Source organism: Pteropus vampyrus, unplaced genomic scaffold, assembly GCF_000151845.1.
Source record: "Pteropus vampyrus isolate Shadow unplaced genomic scaffold, Pvam_2.0 Scaffold354, whole genome shotgun sequence".
Classification (NCBI taxonomy): Eukaryota; Metazoa; Chordata; class Mammalia; order Chiroptera; family Pteropodidae; genus Pteropus; species Pteropus vampyrus.
In genome coordinates this window covers 1,702,627-1,729,593 of record NW_011889135.1, presented here as the reverse complement: position 1 = coordinate 1,729,593, position 26,967 = coordinate 1,702,627, and the positions used below count along the sequence as shown (strand labels likewise).

Here is a 26,967-nt window from a genome sequence, read left to right as displayed (position 1 = left end):
TGCTAAAGGAATGAGGCTTATTTTTCTCCCATGAATGAATATACAAGAACATATATGCCCAAATAACTGCCATTGCTCAGTGCAATCCATTTTTGATCAAAAACACTTATAGAGTGTTTCTGAAGACAGTTTATAAGACTAAGAAAATGAGTTTTGTTATTTCCAGCTGGGACTTCTTCCCCTCCCTCAGAGAGAGGTCATTTATGCTGGAATTGGCCTGGAGCTTTGAGAGGCAGAGACCCTGGGCCTCTGGGCCAGGCTAATGATGGAAGCCTTGGGGAGGCCTTTTGTGCCTCAGAAAGCAAACAAACCAAGTTTATTTGTGGGCTGCCCACCTGCTGTATGTGGGTATAATTGGCTGAGCAACATAAATAAGTGTCAAGTCACCAGGAGCCAAAGTAGCCTATTCCAGTAAACATCTGAAAGTATCAATATTTGTAATGAGAGCAAAATAAAATACTGGAATCCACATTCTCCTGAGCAGATTCTAGATTCTCTCTGGACTAAATGCAACTTCTGAGCTCAAAGTCACCATTTCCCAAAGTGTGATCCACGGAACATGAGCTTAATGGATTACTAACCGTGTTCCTTGAAAAAGGGAGCTCGTTGGCCAAATGAGTTTGGGTAAAACGGGGCTAACCAAAGTTCAGTAGGTTACTTTTACAGCAAAACTTCTCAGGGCCTCTAACTATACTGGAAATTCTCCAAGATATAAGACTCAAGTGTGAAGAACGCACTCTAGGAAGCATCATCTGAGAGCATGCATGAGGCTCTGACCTTGCCAGGCTGCAACTGCACAAGATAAACTGTCACCTTGAGGCTGAGCCCAAAGTATCCAATACAGAGAATAAATGAAGAAAGGCTCTCCACCTAGAACTAAGATTTTCTAAAAGTGTACACACTTGGTCACACAACTGTTTCATGACAATTTCTCTATAATCTAATTAGAGCTATTAAGTGCAAAGATGCTTGGACTTGAGATCCAAAGTCACGGCCTCTCTACCCCACAGAAAAAAAATATGGAATGACTGGTGCCATCATTGCTAAAAAATAAATTTTGTCTAAAAGAGCTTATTGGCCAGTCCCGAAGAAATAGTCGATACTAACAACATAATCACAACGTCTAGGGCTGTTAATAGTTATGAAAAGAATTTAGATTTCCTGGATGGACTATGTGGGGCTGGGCAGTGACACTGAGGCACACACACACATTTAGTATTATTTCACCCGCATTTCTGTAACTGACGCCACATTCACTTACCACTTAGGACAGAGATTCAAGAGTTATCTTTAAGTTCTCCTCCTCCTCTTACATCCAGTCTGCTCGTAAGTCTTGTCATTCACACTTCTAAGTATTTTATTCTCATCTTCATACCCATTACCATGTCCCATGCTACATCCCTCTTCTCTTATTCCCATGACCTAGTCGTACTGAGATCCATGTGGTCTCTAGGGGGGTCCTGCTCTTCCATACCGTCTTGGCTGCCTATACACACGGGACTGGGCGGCTCTGCCTCATCCACTCTGTAACCCACACCCCCAAGTCTACTTGGGGAAATCTCACTCTGCCCACAAGTTGACCTGAAACTTTCCTCATTCCTGCCCCATTCTTCCCCTTGCACCCTGTAAGTACACTTTATTCACACTACACATCCATTATTCCTTTACAGAGCTCTTTCCAACTATGTTTTAAAGCATGCCATTTTATTCATTTCCCCCCATTCTCAATACTTGCACAGAGACTGACACCTAGAAAATGCTCAGTGCTTTTGAACACATGAAGAAAGGATTTAAAAAATAACTTACAAAATTTGTTCATAATAATGCAACCTCTGAACAGCATGTCAAAAACTCAGGCTTCTGGGAAAAGGAAGCATGCATGACAGTAAGGGACGAGACAGACTCCAGAGCCCGGAGGAAGCAAGCGTCCGCCCCTTGCTACGGCTCTGGAAATTACAGTTTAAACATATTTTTAGTAAAATGGATTTATCTAGGTCCCAACTACCTATAGTCATACCGTCTCCTCAAAAAGCCCAGGCATGACATTGGAGGCTTGCAGTATCCTTTAAAGTTATTAATCCACTTTTCATGGTCACATGACCATTTTGATGGAAGAGGAGAAAAAGAGCTTATGTCTGTCCCTGTTCCCTGCCCTGGGCTGGGTGTTTAACTTACATCATGCTATTTAGAACTTAAAATCTCCTTTCTATGTCGTGGTGGCGAAGTGTTTACTCACTTGGGCAGTTTAAATAATGAGCCAACTTGGGTAAAGTCAAGTATTTGTTGTTTCAATCCTGAAATTTGAATCCAGACTGAATTCTTTTTCATAATAGCAAAAACAATAAATTCTTGATGTCTCTCAGTATACACTATAGATGGTGTGTCTAGCTTCCAGGCTTGATAACTGTTTACTGAACACCAACAGAAAATATCAAAACAATCAAACAAACAAACAAAATAAAAACAAAAACAAAAAATCCTGACAATTTTGGCCAACAGTTTCATCTACACACAGGTATGTGGGTAAGTACAAATCGCTCCCATTTTTAATCTCCTTATGAAGGAGAATGTCACACCTGGTGACTGGTATTCATTTTGAAATACAGAAGACAGCTTCAATTCTTTTTCCTACTGGCTCTAGATTGGATCCTATCATGGGGGCGGTGGGGAGAAGAGGCCATAAGGACGTTATTGCGTCAACCAACTAATGTGGAATATGAATAATAACAGCATTATATCGATATTTTTAAAAAGTACAGGCTGACTAAAAGGGGAAAAGATATGTTATTTTCAATATATTACTAACAACTCCTAACCTGGTACATCATGGACATCCCTCTCTCCTTCTCAACTGATATCATCTCATTTTCACAATATCGCCAGGAGAAAAGCATTTCTACTTTCCACCCAGCAGAAGCAAAGGCACCCAAAGGTTACACAGATTGGCTTAGGACACTTAGAACCACATATGACAGGCAGCACCAGAAGTCACACCCTGCACACAACCCAGTTGTGCAAACCCTCCACGTGCCATGATTAATTCTAGAATGACAAACATAGCGTGCACATGCACGCTTCTTCACGTACTGCAGGAGATCTGATCAGCACTGGTGCTTTTCATTAAGCTTCTAAGGCAAGACAGCACAAAGTTAAGAGGCCCGCAGGATGTAAGATGGAAGCTGCACTGAAAGGGAGGGAGAGGCAACAGAGACCCACGTCCAAGGTACAAAGTGCTGCAGGTAGAGGCAGGCCTGCTGGTGGCTCCCAATGCCTTTGTAAGAAGTGCGTTGACAGGATGGATACCCGAAAAGGAAACACGGCCCAAACAACTTCGAAAGCCACACCAGGTATTTTGGAATGTCTGTGCCTCCATCCCCCACTCCAAGTAGGGGTGATCAGGAGGTGAATAGAGAAATTTGCTTCCGGCTCCTTAGGAATGGTCTGTTTGGTGTACCAAGGGATACCTGTATTTAGAGACACGGGAATACAAGACAGATCCTGACCTGTTTCCTTCTATTTCCAACTGAGAATTACTGGGCACCTTCTCCACGTTACACCTGCGGTAGAGTAGAAAGAACACCGGAGTCAGAAGACCTGGGTACCCGGCGTGGCTCCTGCCTCCTGCGTGGGGCAACCTCGGGTAGTTTACTTCACTCTCCAAGCCTCAGTCTCCTCGCCCTGCCCGCCTTGCCTACCTCACAGGATTGTTGGGACGATCGCACGGGCTAGGTTTGGATCCTCATTCTGAAAAACACAGTTCTCCAGAAACAGAGGAAAACGAACAAACGAAAAGAATTTCCTAACCTCTTTGGGGCTTTTCCTGCTTCTCTCAAACATGTAAATGCCTGCTACTTTGGTCCCATTTCCCTCCACACATGTTCTGCATGACCTTTCGGGCGCCCGTTCCATCCAGAAGCAGTGGAAGACGGGCAGCATTTGCTGGGGTGGGGGTTGGGGAGGGGCGGTGATCTTAGGAAAGTAGCTTTAGCTTATCCAACTCTAGTTCATCATCTGTAAAATGGGGATAATACTTACCTCAGAAAATTGTTGTGAACATTAAATAGGATACCGTACTTTGTTATAGCAGCAAGCGCATAGCGGGTGCACCAAACAACAGCCAAACTCAGTTCCTGAACATCATCTAGGCAGTTGGCTCTACTTCCCAGAACTCTATTATTTCTGAACAGATCATTTAGCTAACGATTTTCAACTGGAAATGACAAGAAACCAGCACCTGAGGTCTTTCGTCCTTCTGTGGGCCTCTGGGGAAGCCTCTTCAGGTGAGGATTCTGAAACTGCTACATTGGTGTCCTTTTGTGTGGTGGCAGAGAAGTGGCTGACAGGTGTGATAAATCTTAAGAAAACCCTACATCCCATCGAAATCTTACTCTATGCACAAATGGCACCCTCTGGCATATACAACCTGTCTGTGGCCACTTAGAGATGACTCCTCAGTGTCACTGCCCACTCTGCCTCACGAGAGGAGGCATTGCAGAGAGGGCAAAGAATAAATGGAGGAGTGAAGGAGGAAAGTATAGGCTATCTTCCAAACATGGAGAATTAGTTGGAATGTCTGACATAGAAGGGAGAGTGGCATGTAGAAAAACAAAGTAGGGAGGGTCACTAGACCATCTTCCGCATGGAGAAGTCTGACCATCATCAGGTAGGCTACTGAAATGTTCAACGAGAAGCTACTGAACACTGAAGTGCCCAATGGGAAGCTACTGAAAGTTCTTAAGTGACCATATGACATGATCAGATACATGCCCAGAAGAAAGGCAGAATGAGGGGCAGACCGAAGGCAAGGAATGCAGGCAAAGCAGGACACGGCTGTCCTAGGCCAGGCCGATGATGGAAAGGGCCTAATGAAGACAGTGCTTGAGGAGGCAGAAGGAGGGGTGCACTGGAGAGATGCCTGTGTGTGGATGGAACTGGTATCTGAGTGTATGTTAATAAGGTACAGGCTAGAAACACTTTTACCACTGCACTTTTGGGACACTGGGTTGATGATAGTGTGTTAACTAAGGGGCTATCAGAATGTGTAATAGTGAAGGAACAGAAACCCAGGAATGACAAATACTATTTTAGACATTTTACAGAACATACTGTAAATAATTGCAAGAAAGATAAGCATGGTTCTATGATCTGAGAGTAATGGAAATTACAATTCACTGGGGATGTGAGGCTCTGAACAAAGGAAATTCCAGCAGAATAATTTTTAAATGATGCTGATAAGGAGTATGTGGGGACAGACCTACACAGTTGGTCAGCAATCAGACTGGCTTAGTGAAAAAGGGTACAAGCAAAAAAAAAAACCCCAAACAACAAGAAAGAATATTAAATAGTGGTATGGATTTGGCTTTAAGAATGTATGTTACCACAAATCTACTTTAGAAAGACAACATGGACACTGGTATGAATAGCCCACCTCGGATGGAAGCCTCAGGATGGTGATCAAGGTAAGAAAGCCTTCGACACAGCAAAAACCTAAATGCACCTCAGAGAAAGCATTGTGGAGAGAAAAGCTTAGAACAAAGCAACATTTTAAAATAAGAACCCATCCCTTCTGGCAAATGGGTTGACTACACGTGGGCCTTCAAAATAGTACATCAGGTTTACACAAAATGAGAGAAAGACTACACTTTGTCTTCAGGTTGTGGTGTACCAAATCCTTGGGAAAGCACTATAATGTAATAGAAGGAAATGCTCTACCTCATTACTCCAGTAAATGTCATTTTAATGATATATATTTTTCCCCCAAAAGTGACCATAAACACGAGATAGTGTCATTTTACCCTTATAAAATGGGCTCCCATGACCCCTTTCTTCCCTGAATTCTCCAGCCCGCTACCTGTTTAGTAACATCTGGTAAAAGGGCTATCTCCTCCACCAATGTAGGTCCTGGGGGCAAGCACTGAGAGTTTTTGACCTCTGGCCCTGTTCAGCAGGGCTGGGCTGGAAATACAGAGGAAATGCAAAAAAAAACTGATTTTCTATAACACGAGAAGAGCTGAGATTCAGGACAAGCTGAAGCTTTCCATCATTCCTAGAGATATCGTCAGGGCTTAAAGACATCATGAGGGGCAAGAAGACAGTCCCAGTTCAGAGAAGAGAACAGAGCTCGACGAGACTCAGGAAGGAGGGAGCCCCGTGGTTGTCACACTGCCACCGCCATGTGCCAGGGCTGCGTCCACCACCGGAGAGGCTGGGCAGGGAGCTCCTGCCTCTGCCACTGTTTCCCTGTGTCCATCCTCAAACTAGTGGACCTGAAGTCCAAACCCTGTGAGGACAGCAGGGCCAGTCCTAGGGGGCTGCTTCTGCTACAGTCTTCAAACAATTGGTAGAGAAAGCGAAGGTAACAATAACCTCACATTCTGATTCCAGATCCTTTAGGAATGAGAACAATGCTCAGATTTAAAAAGCAAGGCATAATAAAGGTTGAACAAAAACTGATAGGAGAGTTGATAGAGTGTATCAAGACACTTCAAATGAGTTCAAGTGACCAACTGCAAACTAATTACATCCTGAAAGAGTGTGTAGATTGCTTCGGCTAATACTGGTTAAGAAATCACAGAGAATAGAAATGGAATCAGAAGACTAGAGATAAGCAAATGTCCCAATTTCAAAATGAGAAAGGAAACACAAGAATGCTATGCTTGATGTGGACCTTTGGTAAAAACTTAGAAGAAATTATTCAGATGCCATGGGGCTATTTAGAGAAGATAAATAACATCATTAAGAACCAGTAGGGGTTCTCTTAGAAAAAGCCATGGCAAGCTAACCTCATTTCATTCTTTCAGCAGGGTTTCTAGGTTGATAGATTGGAGAGCCCAAAGATGAGGTGCATCTTGGTTTTAGCCTTTCTTGATAACTTTGAAAAAGGATAGATGATGTCATGTGAGTTCACGAATGGCTAGTCAACTTTAAGGATTACTGGATAATAAATTCCTATCAACTTGAAGTGACATGAAGGGGCATGTTATAGAGATCTGTCCTTTGTCCTTTAGAAGTTTCTCGGCAATAGATTAAAGCAAATGTTTGGATGACCGAAACAACTTAGGAAGGCAAATAAGTAAACGTGATTTTTTTAAAAAGCCATAAAAATTCAGTGATATCAATAGACTAGAATGATGAAACAAAAATCAATTAAATGAAATTGCTTAGAATAAAGTCAGTAGATATAGGTTTAAAAAAAAAAAAATGAAATGCTTAGTTAAAGGCTAACCTTGGCAGCATTCAAGTGAGAAAAGAACTGTCCGCATGTTTTGGGGAGTGGGAGTTTTTCCAACAAGTCACATGTTCAATGTGAGTTAACTCTGTGTCAAAGTTGCTGGAAGAAGTTAACCCACTCCTGAGTTATGTTAACAAAATTTTGGTGTTCGGAATAAGAAAGCTAACCAGCCTGCAATTAGCCCTCAGAAAACATTAGCCTTGGGTGCCATGTTTTAAATACGACACTAAGAAAGTAGAATGTGCTTAAGGAGGGGGAACAGGATGGCGAAACTTTAGGTATCACTTAGAGAGCAAAGTGAGGTGTTTCGACCTAAAGGAGAACGTGCTGAGGTGAATGTGTTTACAGATGTTTTAAAGAACATTTCTTAGACTGAGAACAGATTTATTCTCGGAAGGTCTAAGCAGAACAAATAGCAAGAAGTCAGAGGGCTGAATCCATCTTAACATAGGAAGGAACTGTTGTGTTTGGAAGAGTCCTTCAGTGTCGTGGACTGACTCCTAACATAGTGAGCTAACGCTGGAGATGTCTACACAGAGGCTGGATGATGGTCTGCCAGGTGTGGGGGACATATCTGGGTTGTGAGAAGTTAGATCATGTAGAGCTAAAACCCCCTCCAACATTAAGAATCCCTCTAGGAATCTCTCTCTTCATTTCAGTATCTGTTATCCACGTCTCTATCTTGGAATAACTCCACCAGACCCTACTCTTCACCATCTCATCCCAGGGACAATTTTAAAGGGTATAGATGCAAATTAGGATGAATCCCTTTTCAAAGAGAGTCTTAGATTAAATATCTTATAAACTGAGAATATTATTTTAAAAGCCTTCTACACAAGCAGAAAACAAAGCATACTTAACAAGTCAAAACAAAGCCTTCTAATATTACTTGACATAAAGTTTTCTATTTGGGGCAATAAAACGGTGGTAATGAGTAGCAGCAAACTAGTACTATCTCTAATAGCAATTACTGCAGAAATATTTTACATTCATGAATTACACACAATTACTGGCTCTTTGGGGGTGACATTTTTAAAAGTATCCTCTTTAAAAAAAAATGAGGCCTAGCATTGAAAACAAAGGCAATAAATAGATGCTTAAATTATCCTAGCTCTTTATAAAAAATAAAGATACATCTGGCCCAGAATCCTGCAAGAACTTTGAAAAAACTGTCTCACGAGAGCTAATTAATTCTTATATATCAGTTAAATATAGATGGCAGGTCTTATTTAATACACTGATAATCTGCACCACTGTCAGGGCCCTAACATCTGACTGAGGGGATGGGAGGGAGGTTGGGACAGGTGGTATTTCTTTCACAGGCAGGTTGAGTTACTATATTAGTAGCTGACTTTAATGGTGCAAAAATCTGAACACATGGAGGGGTACATTTCCCAGCAGCATTTTCTAAAACCAACCAAAAATATGACAACATCTCTAATTAAGGCCCTCCTAATTTGAGTGCCTCCTACTTGAACACCAAGTTTGGTAAGAGAAATAAAAAATATAAATAGAATAAGTGCCTTTCCTAGAGGATTACTAACATGAAATATACATGAAACATGCAATGGTGGGAAATTTAGTGCACACTTCCTAGAATGTATCTAACTGTGGGTGCTAATAGAACTGGCCCTGGGAGGGTGCTTTTCAAAGGAAAAGTAAAATAAATAAATGAAACCAGAGAAGGGTGGGGGGACTACTCAATGTCTGTATGCTGAGATATTTAAACATCCTTACACTACAGTACAACTAAAGACTTGCTCAATAATAAGTCTTAGGGAAAATGCGTTTTCTGATTTTGGAAGTAGAAAGATGGAAAACCTATCAGGAAAGACACTGACTTTATAGTGCTCAGAGCTCAACTTACCCACCTGATTAGTCTATAGTCTAAAAGGCTGATTATTAATAATTAAACTGCTAAAAAAAAAAAGCTTGGGTTGAAATAACTCATCAAATCCTCACAATGCCTCTAAAGGCAGGTACAGTAATTATTCCATGTTGTGGATGAGAAAACTGAGGCTCAGGGAGGGTAAGTAGATTGCCCAATTGCCCCCTATCCCCTATCCCCGCCATATACACACCCAAGGAAGGGAATGTTAGAGTTAGGATTCAAACACAGGTAGTTAAATCAACACAACAGCTTATGGTGTAAACTACTGTGCCATGCTTAGCTGAGGTTTAAGGGATCTAATCCTATACTACTCTGTACTTTGGGTTCTTTCTAGGAAAGTAGTCAGTCCATAGCCATATCATATAAGTCACAGACACAAAAGGCTATGGAGTCAGCAGGTAATATAAATGAATGAAGCGGGCCAGGTCTGAAAAACGTGATAATAAATGGTAATTGGCAGTCCATACTTGAGGAATGACAGTGGGTGATGAGGACTGTGGCAAATTAGAACATGGTAGCCCACTTCTTTATTCTGACCAATTGTTACCTCAGGGAAAGTGGGGGTAGAGTGCTACCAGACTTTTAGGTTTTTCAAAAAAAAAAAAAAAAAAAAAAACAAAACAAACTATATATCTCTGAAGTCTTATAAGAAAAGCTCTCTAGTTTTATGTGCTTGCTTTAAGATTTTTTTGAAACTATGTGAAACACAATCTGTTGGCAAATAAAACAATCTGCTTCACTGAATGGTGACCTCTTTTACACCATTAAAGGAGGATATAGCCATCACCTGGAATAAAAGGCCTAGCTTCTAAACCTCCAGGGACTTTCTTGGCTCTTCCTAGTGCTATAGCAGCCCTAGACTCACTCAGCAGGTAATGAACAAAATGCCTGTTAAATAACCAGGCACACCTGGTCAAAGAAACAGACATTTGCTCTCCTGAGACAAAGGCAAAAAAATTACAGGTATATGCAGTGATACTCTCTACTTTTTTTTTTTTTTCTGCCTACCAGGGGCTGGTAAAATAAGGCATAATTGTCCAAGCTGGTTGGCTTCCTGGATGGAAACTGTTCCTGCTTGTGGCAAATCTACCAGCCAGGCAGGGGGTAAACAGAAACCTGACGGACAGAGTTACTGATTCTTGATTTACACGGAAGTTTGCATGTTCGCTCTGGTCAAAGAATGAACTTGTGGCCAAATTTTCCTTCCTGGATTGCTGTCATTCCCCTGTGTCAATGAACAGCTCACCCAAATCCAATATAATACAGCTGTCCTTTGTGGCCACTTCAGAATTCTGAAAGGGGGTATACTTTTTAAAAAAAGGAAAACAGTAAAAATAGTAAGCTGAAGACCAAGTCGAAATGGTAAAGAGGGGCAAGAAATTCTGACCTTTTCACACACATCTCCTCCTATCCACTTGTCACCATTTCTGAAAATTCCTTACAGATACTATATATATTAAAGAATTAACAATGAATCCCCACTGTTGAAAGTTTCTTGCTTTTTATACTAGTTAATCTTTATAATGAGGTTTTCTTCCTGGTATAACAATGCACTATAGTCGCAGTGGAAAACTAAAATCATGACTTAGTTATCTGTATTAAACACTTTCAGGTATACAGAGCAACACTAATGTAAAAAAAAAAAAAAAGTTTGGTAACTAAAAAATGATTAATAGTCCTAAGCAATTTAGAGAAAAAAAGTGTCTTTTGTTTCCTGTCAATTTTGCAAGTGGAACGAGATGTGATCTTCCTAAAACTATCACATGATTATCAAGTGGAAACTAAACTGACTAGCCAAAATATAGCATAACTGGTTTACCACATAGAATTTAAAATGGTGTGGGGATAGGGTCCAATACGGATTTCAAAAGTTCCATTAAAAAGAGGTAAATTTGCTGAAATACTATGCTGTAAATATAGTAATAGGAAGAAGAAGATGGCTCAAAAAAGTGCTCAGCAATTCAAGTGTGTTGGAAGGAAACAAGGAACAGTATTTTTGATGAAGCATCTGTTTGGTTGTACACAGAGCCTTAACATGCAATATTTACCTTAAATATGCTAGGACTCTTCTTTCTCTAACAACTCGACCCCAAAGTATAATTTTACTCTATTATTCCAATTCTTCCACATAAATGATGGCATCTCAGAGATCCTCGAGAATCCTTCTCCAGTTTAAAGTTTTAAAAAGTTTTGTAATCTAAACTCCTGCTTCCAAATATCTTTAAAACCACATCATAAAACATCACTGAACATAGCAGTAGCGGCCATTCTGAACATGGCACAAGGTCACTGATATCTTCATGAAACATGAAGCAGAAGGAACCGAAAACCCCAGTGTACACCTTAATAAATCTCTGCTCTTGAGGTGGTCTCACTATGGTTCTGGTGAAGATGATCAGGGTGAAGGAGTGAAACACTCACCTGTCTTTGTAGTTTATCACAGTATCAATGATAGCATTCATCTGCTTTGTCAGTTTGGGGGGATTTGGTGATAGCTTCTCAGCAGGAGGGCGGCCTCTTCTTTTCTTGGCTTTTTCCACATCTTCTTTTGCAGGATCTTTATCCACATTTCTTCGCCTTTTTCGCTTCTTAAGCCGTACTTCCTCTTCCATTTCCTCCAAATTGCCGTCTTCAATGGCCTTTAACAGGGAATGGAGGAGAAAAATTCAAGACAAGAGAATAACAAATACACATACAAAATTTGAATAATTAGAATAAAATGAAACTAAAAATAATAAAAATAAAGTTAATAGTAATCAGTGGCGTAAGAAGAAAAAGAGAAGACTACCGTATTGGATAAATGCATCTTTAACTCAAGTCTATTTCATGAGCAAAACATGTTGAAGGCCAGAGACACTACAAATACGAGAAGATCTATACATTTACGTGTTTGAAGATAACTGAATCCAAATGAAATTTTGGCTCAGTATAAGAAAAAGACCTTTAATTGTCTCATTATTTTAAGGGGGGAAAAGATAAAACTAAAAAGAAAAAGGGGATGAGTGAAGAAAAAAAATTCCCTAAGAATACATCCTTACAATCATATAAGCATTTACCATTTCTTCTTTAAGATTTTACATCAATTTATTCATGATCCACAACATAAATTGCACCCAGATTTTGTTCTAACGTCAGAATTAGTAAACAAGGAAACGGAGAAGTACAAAGCCACATTCCTTTGTAAAGGCACTTAAATCATCCGATAAAGAACACACACTCACAAACAACAAACACTTTTTTCCAATTACCTGCAAACGTTTGCTTTAAACCAGAGCCAGCAGCACTAATGCAGAGAGATAATAAAATAGCTATAAAAACAACCAGGTATAAAAGAAACCTGTTCATATGGCTAAAAGATCCATGTGACAGACCCAGAAGTTTAAACTTTTTTTTTTTTTTCCTGGCAAACCTTAAAACTTAATAAAGGAAAAAAAAAAAAAAACAAAAAAACAAAAAACCCTGCAAAGAAAACAAAACCACAACAGAAAAAAAAAAAACAAAAAAACAAAAAACCCTGCAAAGAAAACAAAACCACAACAGATAAAAGAAAATTTGACCATGGAAAGAAAAATATTTTTTAAAACCTTTAAATTATATTTCAAGATTGTTTTCTCACACAAAATAACTGATGTTGTTATTTGCTCCCCCTGCCTCTCAATATTGCCTCCAGTATGCAAATTCTAATCAATCCTTTCTCGTAGCTGAAAGAGCTCTAATCATAAGGCAATTACCTTCATTTCTCCACAGCACCAAACATGGCTAATATTTATGATCATGTGAGTATAACAATCAATATAAAGAGTGATTACAGCTCAGACATAATTTCTTTCACTTGTGTACAATGCCTCCTGAAAAAGAAAGGTTTTGTGAAGAAAACCTGGTACAGAACACAAAACAACCTGGCATGTTAAAAATGCCAGTGGGAATAAAAAAAAAATGTTTTCTATGCATCTTCCAATGTGCAAACCTATAGAAGCAACATGCACACAGATAGAATCCTAAGGGACAGTCTGAGCCTAGGCCTTAATAATCAAAAGACAATTTCTATCACGATCCTACAATGTTCAGATAACCACTATGAAGGAGGCGAGATCTGATGAGTTATGAGGAAAAAGGAAAAAAAAAAGCTCCACATTATTTCATTAATATGCATTTGCCTAAAAGCAGGACACCCAATATACAGCTAAACACACTGCAGCTAAGCGAAGATTAAGAAAAGGAAATTGTCCCGCAAATCTTGGAGGCTGAACATGCTAATAATAAATACAGCATGCAAGGCTGTCAACAGTTAATGGTATTGCCCTCCTCAAGCACCCAGTTGCACACAGAAATACGGAGAACACCGGCTTTTGATGTGTTACACACCTACACATGCCTGGGATGTAGTTCTACTGAATCTTCAAGACGGCAACGAAAAAGGATATTTACCTTACCACTATCAGCAGGCCGGCTATCGGAAATCACAGTTAGTGGGGATAAAATTAACAAGCCAGCAAAGCAGCGAGCTGCTAGTCTCTTCATCAGCTGATCAGGAAAAAAAAGAGAGCTGGGGAAAGGCTATGTTTTCATATACAAGTAATTTTATTTTACTGAAAATTTAATACTGAAAGGATTGTGGATACTCAAATCTGCTGTTTCATTCTACCTACTACAAGGCCCGAAGCCTTCCTCCTTCAGCCTGTTTTAATATTGACAACTACTTATCATATTTTTTTTCCCCTCTTATTATTCCAGGCAGCAGAATTAGAGATTTTAGCTCAGGCAGTTTCTCATTCTTACTCGCATTTTAACAATTAAGCCAATGGAAAAAAAAAAACATATTAATATTCAAATTTATTTAAAAAAATTAAAACAAGGTATGCTTTTTTATGGTATTTTAAACCTCATTTTAGTGCTTTTAAAAAGATAGGCTGCATGGTTTTGGAGCAGTCTAAGATTTTTTTTTTTAATAAAAATTTTTTCATTAAATGCATGTCAGTAAAAGCAATGTGCATGTTCTCCAGTTCAAATATTTTAATAAAATATGTTATTCTGCTCTTTAAAGAAAATCCCGAACAACTGTGACACTTCACTTTCAGTTTCATGCTGTAAAATTTTTCATTGCTTTTCTTTTCAGTGGGATAAATGAAGAGGGGGAAGTTGTGAAAAGAATATTTCTACTCCCATCCCCTCTTAACTTTTCAAAAAAAAGGAACAAAGCATAAGCTTGTGATAGCTTGACTTTTAAATCTCTAAATCTAAGTAGCTAAGAAGCAAAAACAAATTAAACTGCAAAACTAGTAAAACAATTTTTATTACAATTGCTAATACGTGCAGATTCTTGCTAAATTTAGGTTTTAGAATCACACGGAAACACACAAAGTACTGACCATTATTCCCCTTAAATTAAGGTTTTATGCAGGAATGCTGAGAGCTACAAAACATCCTCCCTCCTCCCCAAAGACCCCAAACACATCCATATGCAGTGCTTGATGTTCAGGGATTTCTAAGGGTCTTTTGCTAATGGAAATCAGTTCACTAAATATTTCCCAGTGCTTTTCGCACTTAAAGAGTAGAGTAAGATTACTCCTGCATGTAAGTAAAATTATTCATGGACATTTAAAACTGTTCTTTGATTTAAAAAAATTACTTATTAAACTGGCTCGACTGACTCAACTCAGTGCTGGGGTGGGGGGTGGGGGTGGCACACACACAAAAAAACTTGCTACACAATGCTAAAGTACTACCCCCAAAAGAATTCCCTTCCAAACCTTTTACCAGCACAATAATGAAATAAATCACAGAAGCAAACCCCCAGTTTCCGAGTGGTGACGTGTTGCGCAAGAGTGCGAGCCCTAATTCAACATACAGACGGCTCCCATGCTGAACTGCCTCTAGATTTAATGAAGTGAATAGGAAGGAAGTCGGGGGAAAAAAAGTGTACAAATAAGAAATTAACACTTTCCTTCCCTACGCAAACGGTGAGATACAACTAGAGTGAAGTTTGGTGAGGCGCTTCTTTCCTTAAAGGCACACTGCACCCATTTGGCTCCGGATGTCACTAAAAAAAACCCTGCTGGGGATAAAAATCCCCAGCCGAGTTAAAATAGTTAAGCATATTTCAGCCTGCGTTTTTCCTGAATGGAGCTGGGATTTACTCCTTCCTCCACTGGATGGCAACCTTTTTTCCCTCCCTTCTTTTTCTTTCATTTTTTTTTAAAGACCACATTTTCATGATACAGGATGTGCAAGAACGAGATACAGATGGACTCCTTCAGTTCTTAAGAAAGCAGCTTGTAAGATCTGATAAAATGCAGGAGAGGTTGTGCAGGATTAGCTGTTTTGGATGAACCACTTTGCAGCTTGCCAAGCACATGGCAGACCCGGGAATCGGCCACACGTGGGTCCAGCCGTGCCCCTGTCATCCTGACAAACACACTATGTCTTTTAGTGAAAGATGGACAGTCCGCAGAAAGTGGACATTGTCTTTATACCTCTTAACCCGCGGTGTAATGAGGTGCTGTTATAAATGACTTTACAACACACGCAGCAGAACCGATCCATGACTATGAATAGGTAAACGGGGACAAGCAAACAAAAGCTACAAGCCAATTCTGGCGCATTGTTTCACTGTGGTTGCTGTTTCCACCTCAGCATCTTCCAAGTCTACCAAGCGGTGTGGCACAGCCCTTACCGTGGAACAGACCATCTTAGGGGAAACCGAAAGGAGCAATTCGAAAGACATCTAGACAATGCACGGAAAATTCCTTGGCTATGAAATGGGAAATTTAGAATTGTAATACTGAACTCTGATATTTAAACGTCACGTTTCTGTTCACTGACATGTTCTCTTTCTCAAGGAAGGAGGTGGGCAGTGGTGGTGGTGGGGGCGTCTCCTTCCCTCAGGAGCTCTAATTGGATTCTGGAAGATGACCTTAGGATGATGCTGGGGGCAGAGGTGGGGTTACAGAGTTGAGGGTTAAGCATTAAAGAACTGGGTCATGTCAATACCAGCATGTGGACCATTCACACATCACTAAACTTGATTCCAAAATTCAGGGTGCCTAAACCTCTCTCAAGCCCTGTTGAGACCCTGGAAGCCAATAACAATAACACAAGTAATGATCCCCAAAACAACCAAAGCAGTGGCAACAACAAAAAAGTGCAATTTTAAAGAAAATTTGAGATTTCTTGTATGAGAAACTTTCTTACAATATGAATATTTAACAAAAGCAAAAAAAAAAAAAATTGAACACGGAGTTCTTGCTCAAAATGACACGTTGTAGGCACTTGGTTTAATAGACTGCAGCCCTTTTAGATACAGAATTTCAGACTCAGGGCTTCAAACAATTATAAGTTTTAATTATTACCATCCCCCAAAGCAACCTGTTAGAAAAGTATGCATAAAATCAAATTTCCTAAAGTGAAATAAGCCAGACACAAAAGGGCAAATAGTATACGATTCCACTTATATGAGAAAGAATAGTGGTTACCAGGGCCTGAGTGGAGGGGGTGACAGGGCTTTATTGATTAATAAGTACAGAATTTCAGTTTGGGACGATGAAAAACTTCTGCAGCGGACAGTGGTGATGACGGCACAACAATGTGCTGAAATGAACACTTAGAATGGTTAAACTATTACATTTCTGTGTATTTTATCACAACAACAAAAAAGTCTCTTAAAAAAACATTCTCTATATATTAAGGAAAAAACCCAACAACTGCAGGTTCATACATGTTCCTACTGCCTCAACACACAGCACACAATACTAGTGAAATCTTGCTAGCTTACCTACCAACCTTAAATCTCATAGTATTTCAATAGGTAGCGTGTTCAGTCTTGCCTTGACCAATGGCTAGAAACCTTTTCAAAAATCCTTATTCATTTAAATGTTATTAAGAAAATATCCATGGCATAAGAAAATAGGTGTATACAGCACATACCTATTCACAAACTTTATAATTTTGTTAACAATCTGAATAACAAATATTTAAGAAAAGTGACAAACTGATCTGAAGACTAAGGATTTTTTTTAAAGCATACTTTCCTTCCCTCTTTTTCATGGTGCAATTATACCTGATGACATATTAATTCAATAGATCATTTCTTCACTCATTTATCAGGTAACTCAGATGCCAACTGCACTCTCAGGTCTCCCAGACTTGACTGGGGGACTGAAATGTACAATGCTGGCCATAAAGTCCTCAGTTTAAGTGAATTTCTGATACAGTGAGCTTTTCAGTTTCTTATCCAACAACTTTAGATCACTTGTGCAAAACTGAACCGAACTTCTCTCTCTCTCCTCCTGTGGCATAAGGAAGCTACATAATGTAACCCAGGGGGAAAGGGGAGCTACAGCTTACGCAACTGAGACAAGGCCAATTAGAACATTATGTCAGGTAAAAGCAATTTGCAGTTGGGAAGAGGAAAAAGAAGTAAAGGGAGTATAAAAGTTATTTCAGCCATAAGATCAACTAAGAACCCACAGGCTACCTTTTGGGCAGTATTAAGCACAACATTCTATTCAGAGAATAGAATGACTATTAGATTTAGTAGATAGTGGCCCCCAGAAACAATACAAACACAATATATGGGCACCTTTGTTCTTACAAGTTAGGCATGTACTATGCTCCTGGTTCCTTGGGTGGAATTGAAGAACCCCCAAAAATCTAGGAGCCTAAAAGAGGCTTAGAGAAACAATGGAGAATTAAAAGAAATGCAGTTCTGCTTTCTTATCCTGAGACCATTTATCTCGTTACTATCAACTCACAACACAGCCAGGGACTCTACTTGCTTGTCCCTTGAGCAGGGTTTCTCAGGAAGGCCTGGGCCACCTCTGTACTTCAGGGTTCTCGATATATTAAAAAACAAAATGAAGAAATACCAAAAGAAGGTAACACATCGTGGTATAATTTCAATACTTGCAAAGAATAATTTAGTGCTATTGAAATAGCCAATACAACGATTATGAAGACAGCCTCATTTGGAGATAATATCAAACGGCCATTTGATTAGAAGGTCCTTAAGCCAAATAAATGGTTCTCTTCTGGGCTTCCCTGTGATAGGCTGCATATGAGGAACGAGTCCTCATCCAAGCTCACAGGCCACCACAACAGCACAAGTTCTCCTATCTATAAACGCACTGTGGTTAAAAGCATCAAATGCAAATGAGAGGGTGGTTGAGAGCAGAGCACTGGTTCTGCTTGAGGCAGATGCAAAGGAGGCCATTAATAGCCAAATCACAAGGGAAGAGAACAACAAAAGTAAAACAATCCAAGAAATGAAGAACATAGTTTGAGGCCACCTGATAGAGGAAAGAATAGTCTCAAGTTCAGTAAATCTAAAGACACCGGGCATTATGAATACTTCTACCACTCCAGCCTTCACTACTAACCGCACCAGCAGCTCGCACATGTTCTATGTTGCCAGGCACTCAGTGCTTTCCATACACTTGCTCGTTTAATACTCATAACAATGCTTTGACGAAGGAACTGTTATTCTCCTCAATTTACAGATGAGGAAACCAAGGCACAAAGAGATGAAGCATCTTACTCCAAATCACACAAGTAAGTTGCAGAGCTGGGGTCTGGACTCTGAAAGTTTGGCTGCACAAACCACACCCTTAACAAAAATGCTAATGAAGAGCAAATAATGACTCTGAACCATCAGGAAAAGGCTAAATTGTGCTTGCTTGCAAGGCTTAGGGGAATAATACAAGTAAAAACAGAAAATGGTACATCTTAGAAGGAATTCCAGCAAAGAAGATACATACAAGTACGTATACATACTTGTATACGTACATACGTATACATACAAAGATACATACAAGTACGTGTGCAATCTTTGGTTTGCATGGAAGTGTGGGACCATAAAAATGACCATGTACAAAACCATTTTAATAATCAATGGAAACATAATTGTTTCATTGACCTCTACAAATTTATGTCAAAACATTAAAAACTTTTATTGTAGGTAATGCATGCAGTGGTCCCCAACCTTTTTGGCATCAGGGACCGGTGCCCCTATGAGAATCTAATGCCTGATGATCTGAGGTGGAGCTGAGGCTGCGATGATGCTAGCGCTGGGGAGTGCCTGCAAATACAGATGAAGCTTTGCTAGCTTGCCCTCCACTCACCTCCTGCTGTGCGGCCCAGTTCCTAACAGTAGGGTACCGATATCGGTCCATGACCTGGGGGTTGGGGACCCCTGATACATGCACAGGAAAATGAAAACATGGTAAAACAACTTTTTTTTTGTATACTAATTTAAAACATTAGAAACATTGAACATAAAAAAATTGAGGGGCAAAAACTTATCAAGAGTATTTGAAAAGCCCTTGCCTTCTTTTCATGAAATGACTTATGACGTGGCACGAACATCTTTTCTACGCCTTGGCAAAGTGCCAAGGATCACCTTCCAACATGTTATCCTTCGCCTTTTCAATGCTGTGAAATATCTCGAAGTTCCTTTAATTTGAAATTTTGTTTTTTGCTGGTGTCACTTCCTCTGGGACATCTGCGCCATTTTCTTCAAGACCATTTCCTCAATTTATGTAAGTTTGCCTGCACTAAGTTCCTCTGGCTGAACACCTAAAGTCTCTCCTTTATGGCCACTTTGCCATCCTATATCTTTCTTCGCTTAAGCTCTTAATAGAGTTGACTTCCAAAAAATATCTGCCTCATCAACAGTAAAATGATTGATGATCATCATAACCATCTGCCTTAACTAATCCTTAAAACTTGGGTGCTAATCTCACAGCAGTACTCTTTGCCCTGGCAGCACCACCAACCTGCCCCAGAATAACCAATTCATGCTGACTTCGGCAGTAAAAGATTCTTCTCTAGTCTCCTTGTGATTGCCAGTTTCTTTCAATGAAGTAACTTTAGTGCTATGGCCTGTATACTAACCAAACTGATTTTTTTTTTTTTATTATAGTGTTCAATTCAAAGTAAATGCTCAAATTCAACCATAAGTGGCATGTTTCTAGTGCAGTTTAAACTTAAATACGTTGTTGTGTGACACTAGCTTGTTTTTCAAATTTAACGGACTTTTTCAATATGCTTTGTATTGCAGTTTCATGCAGGACTCATTCTATCTTCAACATTTTAAAATCTAATCACACCCAATTTTGCTGTGTTGTTAACTTTTTTGTTTCTTTGCTGCACTTTTATCTTTGGTGGCCGATTCCCTCTCTTGATTATCATTTATAGAATGTTGTGTGGGTTTATCATCGGGAGATAAGGAGACACAACTACACGTTATGCTGTCTACATAGACTTAACAGACGCTGTGACTAAATGCCAGGACACTTTGAAATGATGTTACTGATCACTGATCATAATGTGTATCTGTTATGTACATAGTGATTTGTGGACTGAAGAGCTAGCAGCAAAGTTTGTACCTTACGCAATGACTCACAGGATACCATGGTTGTACAGGCTGAATTCTGTCCCCTCACTCCCCAAATTCATATTGAATTCTGTCCCCTCACTCCCCAAATTCATATTGAATTCTGTCCCCTCACTCCCCAAATTCATACTGAGGCTCTAACTCTCAGTACTTCAGATACGACTATTTAGATATAGGGCCTTTAAAGAGAGAATTAAGGTAAAATGAGGTAACTAGGGTAGGCCCTAATCCAATGACTGATGTCCTTATACGAAGAGATTAGAACACAGATACACACAGAAAGAAGACTGAAGAACGGAGGAGAAAACAGTCATCTACAAGTCAAGGAGACAGGCCTCAGAACAAATCGACACTCTCAGCATCTTCTGACTTCTGTTCTCCAGAACTGTGAGAAAATAAATTTCTGGTGTTTAAACCACCCAATCTGTAGTATTTTTTTATAGAAGCCCTAGAAAATTAATACATGAAATTTGTTATTGGGGTACTAATGATTCTTAACTATATTACAGTAATAAAAATTTGGACATATTAGATTGGTGCAAAGTGTTTTATATGTATATAAAACATCCTTTTGAAAAAGTGATGGCAGCCTTTACCTTTCATGCCACCCTATGTTCTAAGGCAGGGGTCCCCAACCTTCAGGCCACGACTGGTACGGATCCGTGGCCTGTTAGGAACCAGGCTGCACAAGAGGAGGTAAGCGGTGGGCAAGCTAGCAAAGCTTCAGCTGTGTCTGCAGCTGCTTCCCAGTGCTAGCATCACCGCCTCAGCTCCATGTCAGATCATCAGGCATTAGATTCTCATAGGAGTACCAGTCCCTGGTGCCAAAAAGGTTGAGGACTGCTGGTCTAAAGGAAATTGCCTTGCCCACAGTACTTGCTGCCTGGGCAGCCATGTTCTCTATCAGGTAACTTGTCTCTGTCCTGGTCTCATCTGGTGGGTATCGGAATGGTCCCCCGTTCTCAGGGTGGCCTGTCTCTATGCTTGTGCAGGGCCTGGCATGAGGGTCTCCGGATAAACAGAAGTGAGAGTGATTGGCTGGGTTAGTTCACTTCTCTTAGAGTGTGCAAGTGTGAAAGAATATGTCCAGTTAGTGTAGAAGTTGAAGCTGAGTGAAGATCATGAGGTAGTGCCTGGACCAGAGATGTTATGAGCAGAAACCATGAATAAAGAGAGTACATCTGAAAATATGCAGAGTACACTGTGTGAAGGAGAAAGTGGGTAGCTGGTTCCAGGGCGGATTTAATTCCATATATACACTCGTATCAGTTATACACAGATCCATGGAGACATACATACATATATGTACATACACATGTTATTATAGTATCAGTAGAGGAGTATCTAACTCTGGTTAAAGTTGAGAAACCAACTTAGAATACATAACTTCAATACAATAATCTGGATTTGTTCAAGTTATCTCTGTATGATGCTTATAGGTATACATAGGACTCTGTCAAGTATGACTGTCCTGCTTTATTTAATGCCAGGTCAATAAGCCGAAAATTCAAAACTGGTCAGCTAAGAGCTATACCTATGTTGTAAACACAATTTGCTATGCAATGAACTTTAAAGTGAATCTCTGATTTTAAAGCATAATCAGGACCAGCAGTTTTGGTGGGAACATCTGGCTGAAATCAACAAGGGCAGAGCCAAGTGGCAGAGGAGACACCAGGAGACTGAAACATGGTCAGCGATTTGCATGGCATAGACAAACACAGGAACTGGCTCTGACTGGCAGTAGCATTCATATATAGGAAACATCTCCTAATATGCATTCCAGAAACAGAGCATCTCGAGAAAACTTTAGAGGGTGTGCACCTGACTAAATCTGAAGTTAAAAGGCTCCTTCAATCGACCTCCACTTACGAGGTTCGAGGTTGCCCCCAGCATGGACCCTCTGTTCACTCCACTTGACACACATACCAAGTCAGTTGTGTTCCCGAACATCTTGATGCCGGCTGCATTTGTTACTGGAACTATATAGTTCAATCATGTATTGCATAAAATGAAATATAACTCTGAAAAGAAATAGGGTTCTTATTTCCACTGTGAGTACAATGAGACTCCATAAAAAGTGAGTTGCTTAAAATAAAAACACTTAAATTTGTCAAAGGCATTTATAATCTCTTATAATCTGGGGAAGAGTCTGCACTCTGTGCTTGTTACTATCAGGATTCTCAGGTGACTGATGTGTTAACTAGATGAGAGAATCTTTCACAATGTATATGAATATAAAATCACCACAATGTACCCTTATATATCTTACAATTTTGTCAGTTATCTCTCAGTAAAACTGAAATAAAAAAAAAAAATTCTAACTGTAAAAATACCAAGGCTGGAAATCCTAAGTACTACATGATGAGTGTCACTCATGCAAAAAGACTACAGCATTCTCTAATCAAGATATACATTGTTTTTCATTACAATTTTCCTCTACACATAATACCTTTTTCCCCACCTTAACTGATATTTTCCTTGAGCAACCGGCTACTGTTTCTGATTACTTCGATTAAGGCTTCTGCTGTTCTTTCTTTTTACAATGGGGGGCCACAAAGAAATTCCCATTTCCTTGCTTGTTCTTTTATGTCATGCAGTCTTCTCTCCTGCAATAAGACTTAATACCTCAATTCTGAATTTTTTCTCAATAGTGATGGGCTATTCCACATTGGTCAGATCTCAAGCACTTTTTTTTTTTTCCTCTATCAGGTTACTGTCCTACTCAAGTTCCTAAATTATCCTCAGTATATCAATTCCAAGTCTCCCTCCTGGACTCTAGAGATCTCCATAATCGGATTTTACCCACTCTGACTTGCCTCACTTCCGGCACGTGAGCATCCCCGCAGTACCAGAGACACAAATCCGGTACCTCATACCACAGCACGCCGTATTTACTGCCCCCATTTGAGATTTCTCACACCTCTCAACTGGAACATCCTTCCCAATTCTTGGTACCTATGCATTCTGTACCAAGTTTCCATGATCAACTCCCATTTCCCCTGCTCGGAATCTTTCTCAGCTGTAACAGATCATTTAGATGTTTCTTTTTGTTACCAAGACCACACCTTATTTTTTGTGCTGAGGGAAGAAAAGGTAGTATAGTATATATACAGTTGACTATAAATTCAACTTTTTGACAGGGTTTCCTGGGAAAACTGCTCTTAGGTATATACCTATAGTATTCTCGGCATGTAGTAATATATAGGTAATAAATTTACATGTTTTTGTTCTACGTATTTCTGTGTTAATCTTCAAGAACAAAATCAGAAACTCGCATCGAACTCTTTGTACTCTCTCTACATTACCCTCTAGTGATCATCCCCTTTCTCACTTTCCCTTTACTGAGAACCTCTGGGGTCACTTAGACTGATGAGACTATTTCCTGGCCGCACGGTAAAATTCCTTAGCCCCCAGACAGGAATATTTTTCAAAAGTTGCCCAAAGCTACTTCTGCATCCTCATATCTTTAGTCTTGTCTAAAACCTATTTTATTTACTTTCTCCCCTACTGCTCCATAATATTTTCTTCCTGTAACACGACAGTCTTGAGTTTCTTAACTTTTCTCACTGCATTCTCCAAGTTTTTTTCTTTGGCCCTCCTTTTCATTCTCATAATAGTTGTAAATATGCAGTCAAGCAAATGTGGCCAATTGTCTCTTCTGTGTTCCCAGCAGATGTGACTAATAAGTATGATGTCCTGACCAGCAACAGGTGAAGTGTCTCTTAATGACCCCGGAGGACTTTCTGCTGGAGAACTTTGGAACTACACTTTCTATCTCATCTAAGGGCAGCCCCATGTCCCATACACCCTTCCCTGACCAATTATCTAGGCTAGAAACCTTTAAAACCATCAGCCTCCCTTATTTCATTTTAGCAGTCCTGTTAGTCACCTCGTAGTTTACCTCTAAAATAGATAAACATCTTAATATTTATAAACATCAAACAATCTTTTCCATTCTTTCTCCTTGCTCTCGGGAAGTTCTCTTCCACATGGTCAAATATAATGTCCCCCCACCTCCGATGGGTTATCCTCACCCTCTCTCTAGGGCCCTTTTAATGCATCCTTTATAATACAAATGTTTATACTCCCTCTGCTTAAAAAGAGGAACACATCATTCATTCTCCCATTTCAACAATGTTCAGGCTCTACATTCTTTCTACAGGACAGAATAAAGCCCATTTTCTTTGGTCATGCTTAGCCTCCAGGGTGTGGCCCCACCTAGTTTTTCTTCACTCCTATCCTTATAAATACTCCATGTTCCCCAGACAGTGTCACAGTACCTATGAGTCACATATTTCCATGCCTCTACATGGTTCCCTTGGCCTGGTAATTCTGCTCCTCATGATCCCCCTTTCCTACTCAAATAATGCTTATCTTTTTATTAAGAAATGGCTAAAATGCCATTTCTTTCAAAATATCATACCTGATCCCTCTTCGCCCAGTACTCTCACAATACATTACCAGCACTTTTACTCACTGTTTATTTAATTCTACTTTCAGTTTTATTTTGTCTTAAAATGTCTGAATCTCCTATCCGTCTGAAATCTCTTTTGGAATTAAAAAAAAAATCATTTTAATCAAAATACCTTCAAAGGCATTTAGATTGATGCCTACTCGCCAGTGAGATCCAACCATCTTGTTGAAGTAAAACTAAATCTTATTGTTTACTCTTCTTCCTGAAAATGACAGGGCTTACCAAGCAAGCACATTTTCCGGCCCGGCATAAATGATTTCTGTTCAAGGGAGGGCTACGCAATCACACAGTGAATTAAAATAAGTCAGGTAAGTGGGGCAACATGAAGATTTTTGTTTTCCCATTTGCCCTGCTACAGCCCACCACTTTAAACTGCCTTCATTTTAACTGGTAACTATATAGGCACATCTCATTGTATTGCGCTTCACAGGTGTTGCGTTTTTTGTTTTTCTTTTTTTTCTTTTTTTTTTTTTTTACAAACTGAAGGCAAGATCCTCCACCAGGAAAAAGATTACGACTCACTTTACTGCAATACTCGCTTTATTACAGTGGTCTGGAACTAAACCCACAATATTTTCGAGGTATGCCTGTACAAACTTCTCTCTTGCTGTGGCTTTGAGAGTTAAATGGCTTAAAAAAGATATTCGACCCTACTGGCAAAAAGGATCCTGGAAGAGCAATGAAGATCAACACCCCCTACTCAGCTGCGAGGCAAAACTGTGTCAGCAATTCATTGAACAAGATAAGGAGGAGGACAGCGAGGGGCCTTGGCCCCCCTGAAAACAAGGCAAACAAGAAGGGGGAAGACACTAACCCGAGTGCCCCAGAGTCCTGCTGCTCAGCAGAGAGAAGTTCACAAGAGACGTCCCGTAGAGGAGCGGCGCGCTAGCAGCCTTCACGAGTATATCCCATCCAAGAGGCTGTGAGAAGACCTCTAGCAGTTAAGTCCTCCCAGGGTCATCAAAAGAGGCACCTGTTGCTGATCTGACCTGAGCCCTTGCACCCTTTTAAGAAGTGGCTTGAATTTGCAAGCTAGGAGGAGGTCGGCTCAGTGGGCAAAGGGACTGTAAACTGAGATGTGATTTGTCTTTTACCAAACCCCCACCACCCTGCCGCCTTGCATTGATATGCATTTTCAAAATATAAAAGGCAATAAACTCAACATTCTGCATTCATTAAACAAAGATACCTGCCATGAGCTAAATGCTAAATCCAAAAACCATGCCCCCGGCCTGGGAAGTTTAGTTCCTCATCTGTTAAATGGGAGAAATACAAACTTCAAGTCTTTAAGGGGATTAAAACGTGACCTTTGCTGACAGCGCCCAGCCCAGCACTGTGTGGTGTGGAGAAGGGAGGAGACAGTTGAGGAAGTGAGAGAAAGGGTCCAATTTGTGTCGGAAGTCCTGAAAATTCTATGGGAATGAATCTGAATTAAGAACTCAGTCCTGGCTCATAAAACCAATACAATGTTATAAGTTAATCATATCTCAAGCCAAAATAAATAAATAAATAAATAAATAGATAGATAGATAGATAGATAGATAAATAAAATCCTGGAGACGGGTATAGCATGACGTGAGCCAAATTTATGGCAGTAAAAAAGCATCAGCTATGCAACACGAGAGAGGTGAAAAGCCATCTTTAAAAGAGAGGGAGAAGCGGCCTGTGAAACTTGGAGGGGAGGCATAAGTGCCCTGTTTACGAGAAGAAGCTAAAATCGCTAATCCAGTGCGGGAAGGCATGCCCCCACATATCCCTTAATGGCCTTTAAAAAAAGTCAATCGCTTGGTGCCCAGGAAAACAGGGTGTTCTTAAGACTGAATGGAAGGACATGCAAATACTGCTAACAACAGGCTGGGACTTGATGGGCCGCATGGGGTGGGATTTAGTAAAACTGCTACAAAAGAGTTGAGCCTCATCACAGGTTAAAAATAATTCTAAACCGTAAGGGCACCAAAATAACCCCTGTTGGTGATTTTACT

The 26,967-nt window shown here is 40.0% G+C and overlaps 1 protein-coding gene across 7 annotated transcripts in view; it reads right to left on the bottom strand.

Moving 5' to 3' along the window:
* SMARCA2 (SWI/SNF related, matrix associated, actin dependent regulator of chromatin, subfamily a, member 2) overlaps window positions 1-26,967 on the bottom strand; it is a 164,151-nt gene that overhangs the window by 21,306 nt on the left and 115,878 nt on the right. For 3 of the 7 annotated variants that reach the window (XM_011379109.2, XM_011379110.2, XM_023522680.1), the window contains 2 exons: window positions 11,544-11,761; window positions 3,504-3,557 (listed from right to left, as the gene is read on the bottom strand). In XM_011379109.2, the coding sequence (XP_011377411.1) occupies window positions 3,504-3,557; window positions 11,544-11,761 (272 nt within the window). Of the gene's footprint in view, window positions 1-3,503; window positions 3,558-11,543; window positions 11,762-13,550; window positions 13,647-14,872; window positions 15,013-26,967 lie in introns of those variants that run through there. The other 4 variants (XM_023522681.1, XM_023522682.1, XM_023522683.1 and 1 more) reach the window with 3 other exon arrangements.